Source organism: Danio rerio, chromosome 16, assembly GCF_049306965.1.
Source record: "Danio rerio strain Tuebingen ecotype United States chromosome 16, GRCz12tu, whole genome shotgun sequence".
Lineage (NCBI taxonomy): Eukaryota > Metazoa > Chordata > Actinopteri > Cypriniformes > Danionidae > Danio > Danio rerio.
This window is the reverse complement of record NC_133191.1, coordinates 42277634-42290922: the sequence shown is the minus strand read 5'-3', so window position 1 is coordinate 42290922 and position 13289 is coordinate 42277634. Positions and strand designations below refer to the sequence as shown.

General features: G+C 35.4%; 2 protein-coding genes across 4 annotated transcripts in view; both read right to left on the bottom strand.

Moving 5' to 3' along the window:
* Positions 1 to 13289, bottom strand: part of cep162 (centrosomal protein 162) — a 266615-nt gene that overhangs the window by 58675 nt on the left and 194651 nt on the right. The window lies entirely within an intron of this gene.
* si:ch211-198c19.1 overlaps positions 5034 to 13289 on the bottom strand; it is a 202907-nt gene continuing 194651 nt past the window's right edge. Inside the window, exons 1-2 of one of the 2 annotated variants that reach the window (NM_001386400.1) lie at positions 9191 to 9325; positions 6761 to 7583 (exon numbers count right to left, since the gene is read on the bottom strand). In NM_001386400.1, coding sequence (NP_001373329.1) covers positions 7076 to 7570 — 495 coding nt within the window. In that variant the 5' untranslated portion in view covers positions 7571 to 7583; positions 9191 to 9325 and the 3' untranslated portion in view covers positions 6761 to 7075. Of the gene's footprint in view, positions 7584 to 9190; positions 9326 to 13289 lie in introns of those variants that run through there. The other variant, XM_073924436.1, reaches the window with a different exon arrangement.

The window sequence follows — 13289 nt, the reverse complement described above, 5'->3', positions numbered from 1 at the left end:
GACAACGCGCATTGAGTGACAAGCGCGCTGTGTACGGATAGAATCAGCGGAGCGGGGAGCGCTCTCTCTCCCCGCTCCGCTGATTCTGTCAGAGTACAGCGGTCGGCGCAGGCCACAAAATATTGCACTGAGGGCCGCAAATGGCCCGCGGGCCGCGAGTTTGAGACCCCTGCTCTAAAGTGACGTTTGGGAAGTAGCAACAATTTCTGCTGTTCTGACAATCATGCCGTCGAACTGTTATATAAACGCAATATCACACTCGAGGCCGCAGTGCGATATGGCTGTATGTCAGCACTGCGGCCTCGAGCCAATGCATGCCTCCCACTAGTGCTGATAAACAGTCGTTTCACACTGCTACTCATGTGATACATATACATACAGCTGAAGCCAGAATTATTAGCCCTCCTTTACCTCCTTTTACCCCAATTTTTTCAACACATTTTGATAGTTTTAATAACTCATTTCTAATTTCTTTGCCATGATGATGGAAAATTATATTTGACTAGATCATTTTTAAGACACTTCTATACAGCTTAAAATGACATTTAAAGGCTTAATTAGGTTAAATAGGGAGGTTATGGTAATTAAGTTATTGTATACCGCTGGTTTGTTCAACTATCTGGAAAAAATATAGCTTAAAGGGTCTAATAATTTTGACCTTAAAATAGTTTTTAAAAAACTAAAAACTGCTTTTATTCTAGCCAAAATAAAACAAATAAGGCTTTCTCCAGAGGAAAAAATATTATCAGACATACTGTGAAATTTTCCTGCTCTGTTAAACATGATTTGGGAAATATTTGAAAAAGAAAAAAAAATAATCAGAGGAGGGCTAATAATTCTGACTTCAACTGAACATAAATAAATAAACAAAAAAATCTATCAGTAATTATGTCATTTGCAACAAAAGTTTTCTACATGCTTTGTATATGTGTTTATGTGTACTATGGATGTAATCTATTGGGTGTGCCATAATGGGATAGTAATGTGCACATCCACAATCTCCCAAAAGGGGGCAGGATTGTTCCATCCAAGCGTTCTGACCACTAAAAACTGTCACACTTGGCTTGTGTTCATCTTTCTGCCCTTCTCTATCTGTGGGATTTAGGTGTAATCCCCTGAGCATACAAACCTGCCCTCCAAACTCCTCCTTAACTGACCAAAGCCCATTGATCACGAGTATATCTGTCTCAAGACCACTACAAAGGCGTCCCAACTCCTATCAAAACAGAAACCTAAAGCGCAATATTCAATATTGGTCATTAGCTTCACAGAATCGCTTCATCTCTCTGAGGGCCCTTCACCTAAAACACTGTCTCCAGGGCTTTATCCTGCCCTTGACGTTCAGATGGCACATTACGATGTCTCCTCATTGACCAGCTCAGCGTCCCATCATCCTCCGGTTAAGAGTGTGGTCTGCCTGACTGCGCGAGGGAGGAACTCTGGAGAGGCACAGACACACCGCTCTTCAGAGGAGAGGAGGAGAGGCACATTAATCATCCCAAGACATCTGTTCTTTCTGCTGCTTTAGAATTCTGTCAAAGCACTCTTGACTCCCCCCTCCAGAAAAAAAAATGCAAGAAAAAGAGAGAAAGGTGGCATAAAAAAAAGCTTAAAAATTGTCATCTCTCTGTCATGGACAGTCTGAGTGAAACATTGGATCTGAGACTATGATCTTTGTGTCTCATTAAATTCCAATTCTTTTTTTATGAGTCACTGACGGATATAGGCTGTAGTGGGCGTTTAGAGGTTGATTCAAATTATTTGTAGGAAATTAATAAATTTATAACTTATTGTGAATTGAAAAAAATAATAGTTACTTCCAAAGTATCATCCAAATGTATGTGGATATGCATTGGGAAAATGGCGCACCGTTTTATATATAAATAAAGCTGCGGTCACAGCAATTTTTGTCCCATAGACTTCCATTCATACACATGGAAAAACGTAAACGTAAGCTCATGCGATATGTGTTTAAAAGTTCAATCTTGGTTGGAATAACAGGTGTATTTTACATAAGAAGAAATCTTTATTATTAAAAGACTGGTTTGACAAAAGAGTTTGGAATGTAATTCATTTATTGGTTGATGATGGTAATATGTTGAGTTATTATCATTCTAAGTTTAAATTACATTTTAACTGTTCATATAGAGAATTCTCTTTGGTTGTCAAAGCTGTTCCTGTAGCTTTGAGGAATTTAGTTAAATGTATAGTGCAATACTCTTTGGTAATACCTACACTGGTTGATTTGTTTATTGCTAATTATTCATTTCTGGATATTAAATGTAGTAACAAGGTCTTGAGATAACTACTGACAAAAGAATATCTTCCTCTTCGTGTTAAAAGAAAAGTTTTATCTGAGAGATAAAAGCGGACTAAAGCGGACACTACTGAAGTTAATAAACGTTAATAGACGTTAATAAAATACAATTTATGGGAAATCTAATAAATAATACAAATAATTTTCCTTAACTTCCGGTCGCAGCTGTATGTGATCTATAGCTGATTAACCATGTGAATGGACGATAACAGCCTTCTGAGCCTACCAGAATGCCCTTATTGGCCCATATCTATCAGCTAATAACCACTGATAACGCCAATTCAACTGAGTTATAACATTCAATTCAGCTGGATGTACTTCCAACTGAAACACAATTTTGAGGCAGGGGCTTTCTTTTTCTGCATTATATCAAACTAATGGTAAGGGGCATGGATAATAAAAATATGGCTGAAGCCCTCAAACTGACCACTACTCTAAACGCAAAAGCAAATGAGCTTTCGATCACTTGTTTCTTATGCGATACTTCAAAATGTGCATGTACATGGTGATTTAAAACCAGCTATGTGTTTAGAGCACTGGAGAGCAGAGCACCACAAATGTGTCACCTTGAGAATTTCTTGTTTTGTATGTGCGACACAGTAAATCGTTGCCCCTTTACACATTTTGTTGCTAAACATGACAGCTATCTGCATATCATGACAAGTTCATAAGTGTTTTCTGCTAAATTTAATGTACTCTGGTCTCTTCATACACACAGAACAACAGTCCGGTGCATTCCATCATATCTTATACTGCAATATATTTATGATAGTTTAATAGAGATGAGTTTATGAGCAGAGATGAGTAAATATTATAATATAATGAACTGATTTCATTATTAAATATGTCATATTAAAATGATCAGAGTAATGTCATTTCTCTGAGGACAAATTACTTCGGACTCACTGGTTGAAAACACCCTCACTGTTAAACACAGACATATCTGTGGCTTGAACTACCAACCGTCGCACGCCAATTAGGACTACATTCTCAGTTGTATAAAGCAAACTGTCATGCAAATGTAAAGGTAATGGTGATTAGCTCGATGAATAACCAGCTTGTGCATGCCTTGCGTCTGACTTGTACTGTATCAGCGTCACACAAGCCTATTGACTAACAAACTAAATTATTTGAACAGTTTAAAAAAGTGTAGTTGTCCAAATAATGTTCTGCGAGTGTTTTATAACTGATGCGCACCCATGCAGTAGGATCTAGTGAGACTCTATGATGTTTAAGTAGTCAACCAGCCTGGTCTCACGAGGAAACGTAAGTATTTTACGTTTTTTCAGTTTAGTGGCGAATTCCTACCAGTTCAGTTGTACAAAAATGTACGATTTTAAAAAGGAGGCGTGGCACCTTACCCCACCCCTAACCGTCATTGGGTGATGAGCAAATCGTACAAAATTATACGAATTAGATCGTACAAATTCAAATGAATTAGCCACTAAAGCAAAAAGTTATGAATTGCTGTGAGATTGCGTTGTAGTGAACAGATGTCCACTATTTGTGTTTCAACAGATTTATAGTGTTTTTACTGTATTTTACATTTGTTTGTTTATTTATTTTTAATGGATATGAATAGTAGATCAATAGATGAAAAGTAGTTCGTCAAATTCAAAGCAGCAGCTGTTTTTTGCCATCTCCTGTTGTCCTGTCAGGTTAATTGATTATATATTAACTAAATATATTTATATCTTATTTTTCAATAGTAAGGCGACACAGTGGTGGAGTAGGTAGTGCTGTCGCCTTACAGCAAGAAGGTTGCTGGTTCGAGCCTCGGTTGGGTCAGTTGTTGTTTCTGTGTGGAGCATGTTCTCACTGCGTTCGTGTGGGTTTCTTCCAGGTGCTCCGGTTTCCCCCACAGTCCAAAGACATGCGGTACACATGAATTGGGTAGTCTAAATTGTCTGTAGTGTATGAGTGTGAATGAGAGTGTGTGGATGTTTCCAGGGAGATGGATTGCAGATGGAAGGTAAAAACGTAAAAACGTGCTGGATAAGTTGGCGGTTCATTCCGTTGTGGCAAACCCAGATTATTAAAGAGACTAAGCAGAAAAGAAAATAAATAAGTGAATAAATAAAATTTCTATAGTTTTTTGTATAAAAATGTATAAATAAAGGTTTTAAATACGCATTTTCTCTAGATAATCAGTTTAAGAGAAAATCTCAAAAAGATGGGCCTTCAAAAAAAAATCTCGCAGAAGAAGGTGGACCTCGAAGTGAAAAAACCCTGCTCTAAAGGAGGTTGAGTCTTCTCATATATGGGTCCTAAACTCTGGAAATAGCCTTCTTAACAGTGTCTGAGGCTCAGACACACTCTCTCAGTTCAAAACAAAATTAAAGACCGATCTTTTAAATTAAAGCATGAATACACACAATACATAACATAACTGTAAGATGTGTGTGCTCCATGCAGGGCTTGACAAAGCTATTAGTTACTAGTTAATTAGTAGTAGACAATAGAGTTATAGTCTCTTGTAAACTTAACTCTTCTGAGTTTGAATATAATGCACCAATGTGCAACAACTATTTTGAAAAGCGCTACAAATAAACTTGAATTAATGAATGAACATAATGAATTGGAAAATTTTGTAGTGTCCATTCTTAACATGTTCACAATTTTGTCCTGTGATCGACATGAGTATGACATTGTTCATGAAGAGCGTTTGCATTGAGACTTTTTGGAGAATAAATAGAACACTTCCAGTGGAGCAATTTAAGCATTTTTATGTGGGGTTTGAACATTTTTAATATTCACATATTGGATTTATTTGCATAGAAAGTCACAATAACCACTATTATCTTTCTAGTCATTTTCTGTCACAGTCTGTTGCTTTTACACTCATTCATATACAGAGGCAGATGTTTACATTATGCAGAAATTATGAATAATGTTTTATTGTCAGACGTCTTCTATTTTTAGATTTGCATTAATAAGCAAAATTAACCAATGAAACCCTTAACCCTTCTTCGAGCAATGATTTTAATTATAAGAATTATATTAGAAGTAAAGGTGAACTGTGCAAATGTTCCACCACTACATTTAACAAATGGAATATTTAATGTTTTAAGACACGAATACTCCCATATCTGCTGTTGGTTGAGCTAGTGTTGGTGTATCTGATTTGGTTGCTCCAAAAATAGAGCAATGTTTTTAAAGCATCACACTGTTTTCACGTTTCAGGAACACCAAACAAAAAACAATTATTTTACTTATAGTCTTAGCAAACGGCAATTGAAACAATGAAATTCTGTTTTAATTTAATTCTAATTATAATCTGTCTGATTCTGATTGGCTGGCAGGCGTATTTCACAGATAGTTCCAGTCAGTGTGATCACAGCCTAATGCTTTATATTCTTAAACATTAGTAATCATAGAAACCCAGTTAAGTATCAAATAGCACACTTCGGCAATTAGAAATCCCCATGTCATACAATAATTATGCCTCTTAGATTTTTTTTTTCAAATATTTCCCAAATTATGTTTAACCGAGCAAGGAATTGTTCACAATATTTCTTAAAACATTCTTTCTTCTGAATTCTATTTTGGCTAGAGTAAAGGCAGTTGCCTAGTTAACCGGATTAACCTAGTTACTCTTTAAATGTCACTTTAAGCTAAATACTAGTATGTTGAAAACAGCTAGTAAAACATTATGTACATAGAAATTAGTAATTAAAACTAACATCTTTATAAATGTGTTAAAAAAATCTTCTTTCTATTAAACAGAAATTGGGGAAAATAATATACAGGGGGCTAATAATCCAGGATGGATAATAATTTAACTGTATATCAAACACACAACCACTGGTGGTTATTTGTCCCCAACTAGCCAAGTTAGGGCAATTACTGAAATTTTTGTTTAATGATGGTTTGTTCACATGGGTGTCCAAACTCGGTCCTGGAGGGCTGGTGTTTTTTAAAAATGAAAATCTGCTTTCATTCTAGCCGAAATAAAACAAATAAGACTGCCTCCAGAAGGAAAAAATATTAAAGGAAAAACTGTGAAAAATGTCTTGCTCTGTTAAAAAAAATTGGTAAATATTTAAAAGCAAAAAAAAAAAAAAAAAAAAAATTCACAGAAGGGCTAATAAATGTGACTTCAACAGTATATTGCTTAACTATTCTGAATATAACAGTTTTCAGCAGGAGGGCCCACAATACTTATTACAGGGCATGTGATGGAGATTGCAAATGAGAAGCAGAGAAAATATCTAGTTTCGCTTCTAAGTTTATCTACATTTATGACAACCTGAAAGTGCAAAAGGCATGTGCTGTGAAGAAAAGAGGAAGCAAATGCAGTAATACTGTGACAAAATAAAAATGTAACCAAAAGACTTTCTCCAAAAGACTTTTTTTAAAATAGGAAATACTGTGAATTTTTTTTTTTCTCTGTTAATCATCATTTGGGAAATAAAAAATAAATAAATTCACAGGAAGTCATCATTTTGACTTTAACTTTACATACTTTTTTTATTCCAGCCAAACTTAAATTGGATTTATGTGCTCTTCAGTGTAGGACTTTCAGCAGTGAAAATTAAACCACACTGAACCAAACTGAACTTCAACTCTGAAACCTGGACTGACACTGTTTCAATTTACAATAATCTTCTAAGTGAAGCTACTTTGACATAATCATTGTAACAGCGCTATAGAAATAAAGATGAAATGAATTGAATCAAAAGAAATAAGAATTAGAATCATAAATACTGTGAGAAAAATCCTTGCTCTGTTAAACTTCACTGAGATGTTTCAATAGATTCAATATTTTGTATGCGATCTCAGCTCATCGATGAGAGAGACCCCTAAACGAAAAGTTCTGGGGGGATTATAGTGCTCTGATATGTAGATCTCTTCAATTTGATTCTTGTTCAGGTTGAGCTTCACAAGGACTCTGTCCATGTTGCTTCGTTGATCATGTGGATCATAGTACTTCCTCACTTCATAGGGGAGATCCTCAGAGTGCCGGTAGTGAAGGTTTCCTATAGTGAAGTATTTATACGTGTGTTTGTCCTTCAATGGAGGGAGCAGGTTCCCTTCATTATGAAACACGTGGAACCCAAACTCTCCAGTTACAGGATTACAGAGAGCCTTCATGTTATTGTCGATGCAGTCTTTCACGTACCACTTCAGAAGAGCGAGTCCGTGTCGTGGCGGTGGAAATCCAAAGCCAGATTTTTTCAGCTCCTCTTCAGTGTTTAATGTTGTAATGGCCAGGACCAGGATGACTAGCAAAAGGCTGAGGTGTTTAATCATTGCTGTTTAGAGTCTGCAGGGAGAAGGAGCAATTTAATTTTAAAGTGTAGCTAGAAAAGATGACAATAATCCTTACAGTTAATATGAAATCAAAACCACATTTTATTGCATTTTCCTGGTCTTATCCACATGGATATCGAATAAAGACACATTCTTATTGAGAGAGAGAGAGAGAGAGAGAGAGAGAGAGAGAGAGAGAGAGAGAGAGAGAGAGAGAGAGAGAAACTCTAGCTTTCATAGTCAAAATCCATTGTACATCAAGTATATTTTCTATTTTACTGAACTGCATTATTCTTACCTTTGTAAAGACGTTTGTTTATTTATATACTTACATTTCAATTAGTCAAAGTTTTTGTTTCATTTTAATAATAATATTATATATATGTACAGGTGAAGTCAGAATTATAAGCCCCCCTGAATTATTAACCCCCTGTTTAGATTTTTCTTCAATTTCTGTTTAACAGAGAGAACACATTTAACACATTTCTTAACATAATAGCTTTAATAACTCATTTCTAATAACTGATTTATTTTATCTTTTTCATGATGACAGTAAATAATACTTGACCTAATATTTTTCAAGACACTTCTACACAGCTTAAAGGGACATTTAAAGGCTGAATCAGGTTAATTAGGCTAACTAGGCAGGTTAGGGCAATTAGACAAGGTGTTGTATAATGATGGTTTGTTCTGTAGACTATCGAAAAGAAACATAGCTTAAAGGGGCTAATAATTTTGACCCTAAAATTATTAAAAACAACTAAAAACTGCTTTCATTCTAGCCAAAATAAAACAATATAGACGTTCTCCAGAAGAAAAAATATTATCAGACATACTGTGAAAATTTCCTTGCTCTGTTAAACATCATTTTGAAAAAAAAAAAAAAAAAAATATATATATATATATATAAATCAAAGCTAATTATTCTGACTTTAACTGTATATTGCTTTACCATGTTTTAACCATAAGCCTTAGAAGCTGGCAAGGTGTAGAAAAAGAAAAAAAAAGAGAAGAGAAAAAAAAGGTAAAAAAAAAAAACATATATTAGTCCGAAAATAGTAATCAATAATAATAATATTAATATTATTATTATTATTATTAATAATAATAATAATAATAATAAGAAGAAAAATCTATAAAACAAACAATAAAATCCAAATATTTAAATTCAAAACCATTTATACATTATATATATATATATAATATTAACAATAATAATAATAATCTGATCAATTAGAAAACACATTAAACGTATAGTCCTATAATTTATGTATCTGTTGTGCAGTTTTATTTTTAAAAATACTAAATACTGTCTTAATACTTTGATAAATAAATCCCTACAGTTCTAAAGATTCTTCCCATTGATACTGTCAGCAATCTTTTTTTTCCCATTTACTTATTCTTACCATGCCATCACCCATCTCAAACCTGCTTTCCTCTCAGTACTGTTACAAACAATATATAGACAAAAAATAATTACACTTCTATGAAACTCTTTCTGTCAGAATAAAACATCTGCGTCTCATTTACAGTTTGTGCAACCCATGATGATCTTTTTTTAAACAAAGAATAACAGCAAAAAATAGCACACTCTATTACGCAGTCTTCATGTTAATTTACCTGAATGAGTCAGTAGAACGTGGGTGAGGAACGTCTTGAGGAGGCTGAGGATATTTTGGGAGTTTAACTGCGTCCATACAGAGTCTTTTCAGAGTATGTGAACCTTTACTTTGAGAGTGTTCTGGCTTGTTTTTTTCACACTATCTAAGAGGAAGTGGTTAAATACGTGAAGCCTACATGACAGATGCGTTCTGCCCTGTTGCCTGGTCTCAGTTCCGGATTATAAATGATCAAAATGCATTCATCTTAATCCTAACAGCTCCGATTCAATTCAAAACATGACAGCTGTGAAATTAAAACACATAATGTGCCGACTGAAAAGAGAAGAAACACATTTCTTCTTCCCTATAGGAAAAAAGCAAATGTGGCATGCGATAGCCTACAGGTGATCTTTGAGGATATCTGCAGGTGGAAAGTACAGTTTCTGCTCTCAGATTACGTTCAAAGTTTCATTGAGGCAAAGTCAGTTCACTCATTTCCGAAAATCCCCTCAGACTATACATATTTCAGCCTTGAAATTGGTTTGAAAGAGCGAAGTGTCCGCAAAATGTTGAAGATTGTGTTTTCATTTAAGACACACAAACATTATTGCAAATGAAGGTTCCATGTAGAACTTATTACATATTTGAAATCTTTCAGAGCACAAAATGTAATGAAAAAATTGGCCATAATTTAACTTCTTAGTCTTGATGTTAGTTAATATTGTGTATTGTCAATGCCACTATAGTTTATGCTTGTTGTTGAACTTTGCCTTTCTCTTTTCTGTTTTGTAAACTTTTAAATGATTTGTGTAATGAGGGGGAACTAAATACATAAATACATTATTAATAAATGTTTTGTTAATAAACTTCTGAACAAAATTAACTTAAATTTTCCTTAATAAAATGTTAACCATGTGACTATAAAAAAATAATTGAATTTCATTCATTCATTTTCTTTTCGGCTTAATCCCTATTTATCAGGGGTCGCCACAGCGGAATGAACCGTCAACCATTCCAGCATACACAGCGGATGCCATTCCAGTTGCAATCCAAAACTGGAAAACACCCATACACCCTTGCTTTCACACACATACACTACAGCCAATTTAGTTTATTCAATTCACCTGTAGCACATGTTTTTTTACTGTTTGGGAAACCGTAGCACACGGAAGAAACCCACGCCAACACAGGTAGATCATGCACACTCTTCACAGAAATTCCAACTGACCCAGCTGGGGCTCGAACCAGCAACCTTCTTGCTGTGAGGCGATTGTGCTACCCACTGCTCCACCGTGATGCCCTAATTTGTATTTTAAAATGTTATTTATTTGGTACATGTTTTACTGTATTTTAAACGTCTTAATCAATATTATTCAGATTGGTGTATTTTTATTATTAAATTGAATTTAGTTTAGCTACTTAACTCATTATTTTTATTTAAAAAAAGCATTTGTACAACCCAGATATACTAAAAAAAACAATTTGCAGAAGCATACTTCAAGTCAATTTTAGGATCTCTTATAAGGTACAACTTGTCAATATCATATAAAATTTACTTAATGTTTACTCCCTAATTAAGTAAAAGTGAATTGATTATCTTTATTTTTCAGTCTATATATATTGAAATGAACCAAGTAATGTCAAGTTCTTGTTTTAGCAGAAGGAATTGTTTATCCATTTAAATAAATCTTACTAGTTACAAATTAGCACAATTAGTGTAACTTGGTTTAATTAAGACACACAGCTCCACTTAAAATGTGTTATTTCATGTTATTCTAAGCAAATTGAACCCAAGAGCAAATTTACTTTAAAAATCCCTATTGATCTCAGAGGTAACTGAGCTATGGCTTTCTGAGTGATGCGTCAAACATGAATGTGATAACAAAAATGCCAAGACTTAAAGCATGAGTGCTTCTCCTCTGCAAGGTGGTAACCTAAGGTCACACTTTATTTTGATGGTCCATTTGTTGAATTTAAGTTACATTGCATCTACATGCCAACTTATACTCATTAGGATTATAAAGACTGATTTATACTTCTGCGTCAAACGCCGGCGTATGCTACGGCGCTGACGCATAGCCCTTCGCCGTGGTCGTCGGCGTCACTGACCAGCACCTCTCAAAAAATGTAACCACAAGTCGCAACGACGCGTAGCGTAAGCTCTGTGATTGGTCGGCTTGGTAGCGCTGACAAGTCTGGGCGGAACCGAGAGCCGCTCGAATGGCGCGAGCGATTGTTTACAAGTTTGGAGCCCGTGAAGGAGCTCCGGATGGAAAGTTTTGTTTTGTGTTTACCTCATAGTTAAAGTTGTTGCACGTCCGCCGGTTCCTGCCTCAAAATGAGCGAGTTTGAGCCACTTGTACAACCAGGAAGTGTTCAGAAAAAGCAAAAAAAGCAGCGAAGAAACTCGACACAGAGGAACATTTACATCTCACTGCCAACTAGAGTTTCAGAAGTGTTAATGCAGACCGACAGAGGCAGTGCGCAGAAGTATAAATGCACAGCCACGCGCGTTGCATGTGCCGTGGGTTACGCCAGGTCACCTGACGCAGAAGTATAAATCAGGCTTAAGTAGACTGTTAGGTTGGGTTAAGGCTGATTTATACTTCTGCGTCAAACACCGGCGTATGCTACGGCGCTGACGCATAGCCCTTCGCCGTGGCCGTGGCCGTCACTGACGTGCACCTCTCAAAAAATGTAACTACATGTCGCAACGACGCATAGCGTAAGCTCTGTGATTGGTCAGCTTGGTAGCGCTGACGAGTCTGGGCGGGACCGAGAGCCCCGTGAATGGCGCGAGCGATTGTTTTTCAAGTGTGGAGTCCCGTGAAGGAGCTCCGGATGTAAAGTTTTGTTTTGTGTTTACCTCATAGTTAAAGTTGTTGCACGTCCGCCGTTTCCTGCCTCAAAATGAGCGAGTTTGAGCCACTTGTACAACCAGGAAGTGTTCAGAAAAAGCAAAAAAGCAGCGAAGAAACTCGACACATAGGAACATTTACACCTCACTGCCAACTAGCGTTTCGGAAGTGTCAATGCAGACCGACAGAGACAGTGCGCAGAAGTATAAATGCACAGCCACGCGCGTTGCATGCGCCGTGGGTTACGCCGGTCACCTGACGCAGAAGTATAAATCAGGCTTAAAGCCTTAGGGTTAGTGTAAGTTCACATGTACTTGCAAAGTTTCTTAGTCAGTTTAATGTCTGTTGAAGGAGCAGTATTAACAGATATTAAGCAGACAGTCTACTAATACTCAAATGGACAATCAAAAAAAAGTGTTAACCTCTTTCCCGCAAATTTAACCACCTAATATTGTTTTCAATTTCAAAATGTCTTCCTCTTAATTCAATCCCTTGCAAAGCATGCTGGGAACTACATAGCCATTGCGACATATCCATTATTAAAATGTACTTAATATTGCTAGATTTGTGACAATTAGACAATATTTAAATATTACAAGTAAATGAATATTAACCCTTTCCACTCTTGCATTTATTATATGAATTAAATGTGTACATATTTATATTCACTTAAAAATTCTAGTTATCCTTGACGCTTAATATTACAATTTAAAAATTATAAGAGTAAATTTATTAGATTTGACTACACCAAAAAGGCATTTCTTCCAATGTAGTACTGTTTTGCAGCCACAACATCATTAAATCATACACTGAAAAAAATCCATACATCGGATCGGACTCCAATAACTCTAAAACATTATTTCTCAATTCAATTATAAAATGTACAATGTCGTTGCTTTTTTTCCCTCAACAAGTGCAATTTTGCCCATGGCTTTTAGTCAATTTTTTTGTACATTTATATGATAACAATATAATTAAATTGAAAAAACAAAACAAACAAAAAAAACTTTTTTAATGTCATGTATAACATGTTATGTACATACCAAAACCGGGTCATGCCAGTAGCTTTTTGGTTTTGACTAATTCGTATTTTCATAGTTTACATGAAGACAATAATGTAAAAAAAAAACTTATAATCTGCATTCTGAAAGGCATAAGTTGGTAGTTTCAGGAACCCCAAATGCCAAGATTGCAAATTAAACATTTTTCATCTTTAGTTTAAAATGTTGTTGTGTAAAGCCCTATTTATTTTCTAAAAAT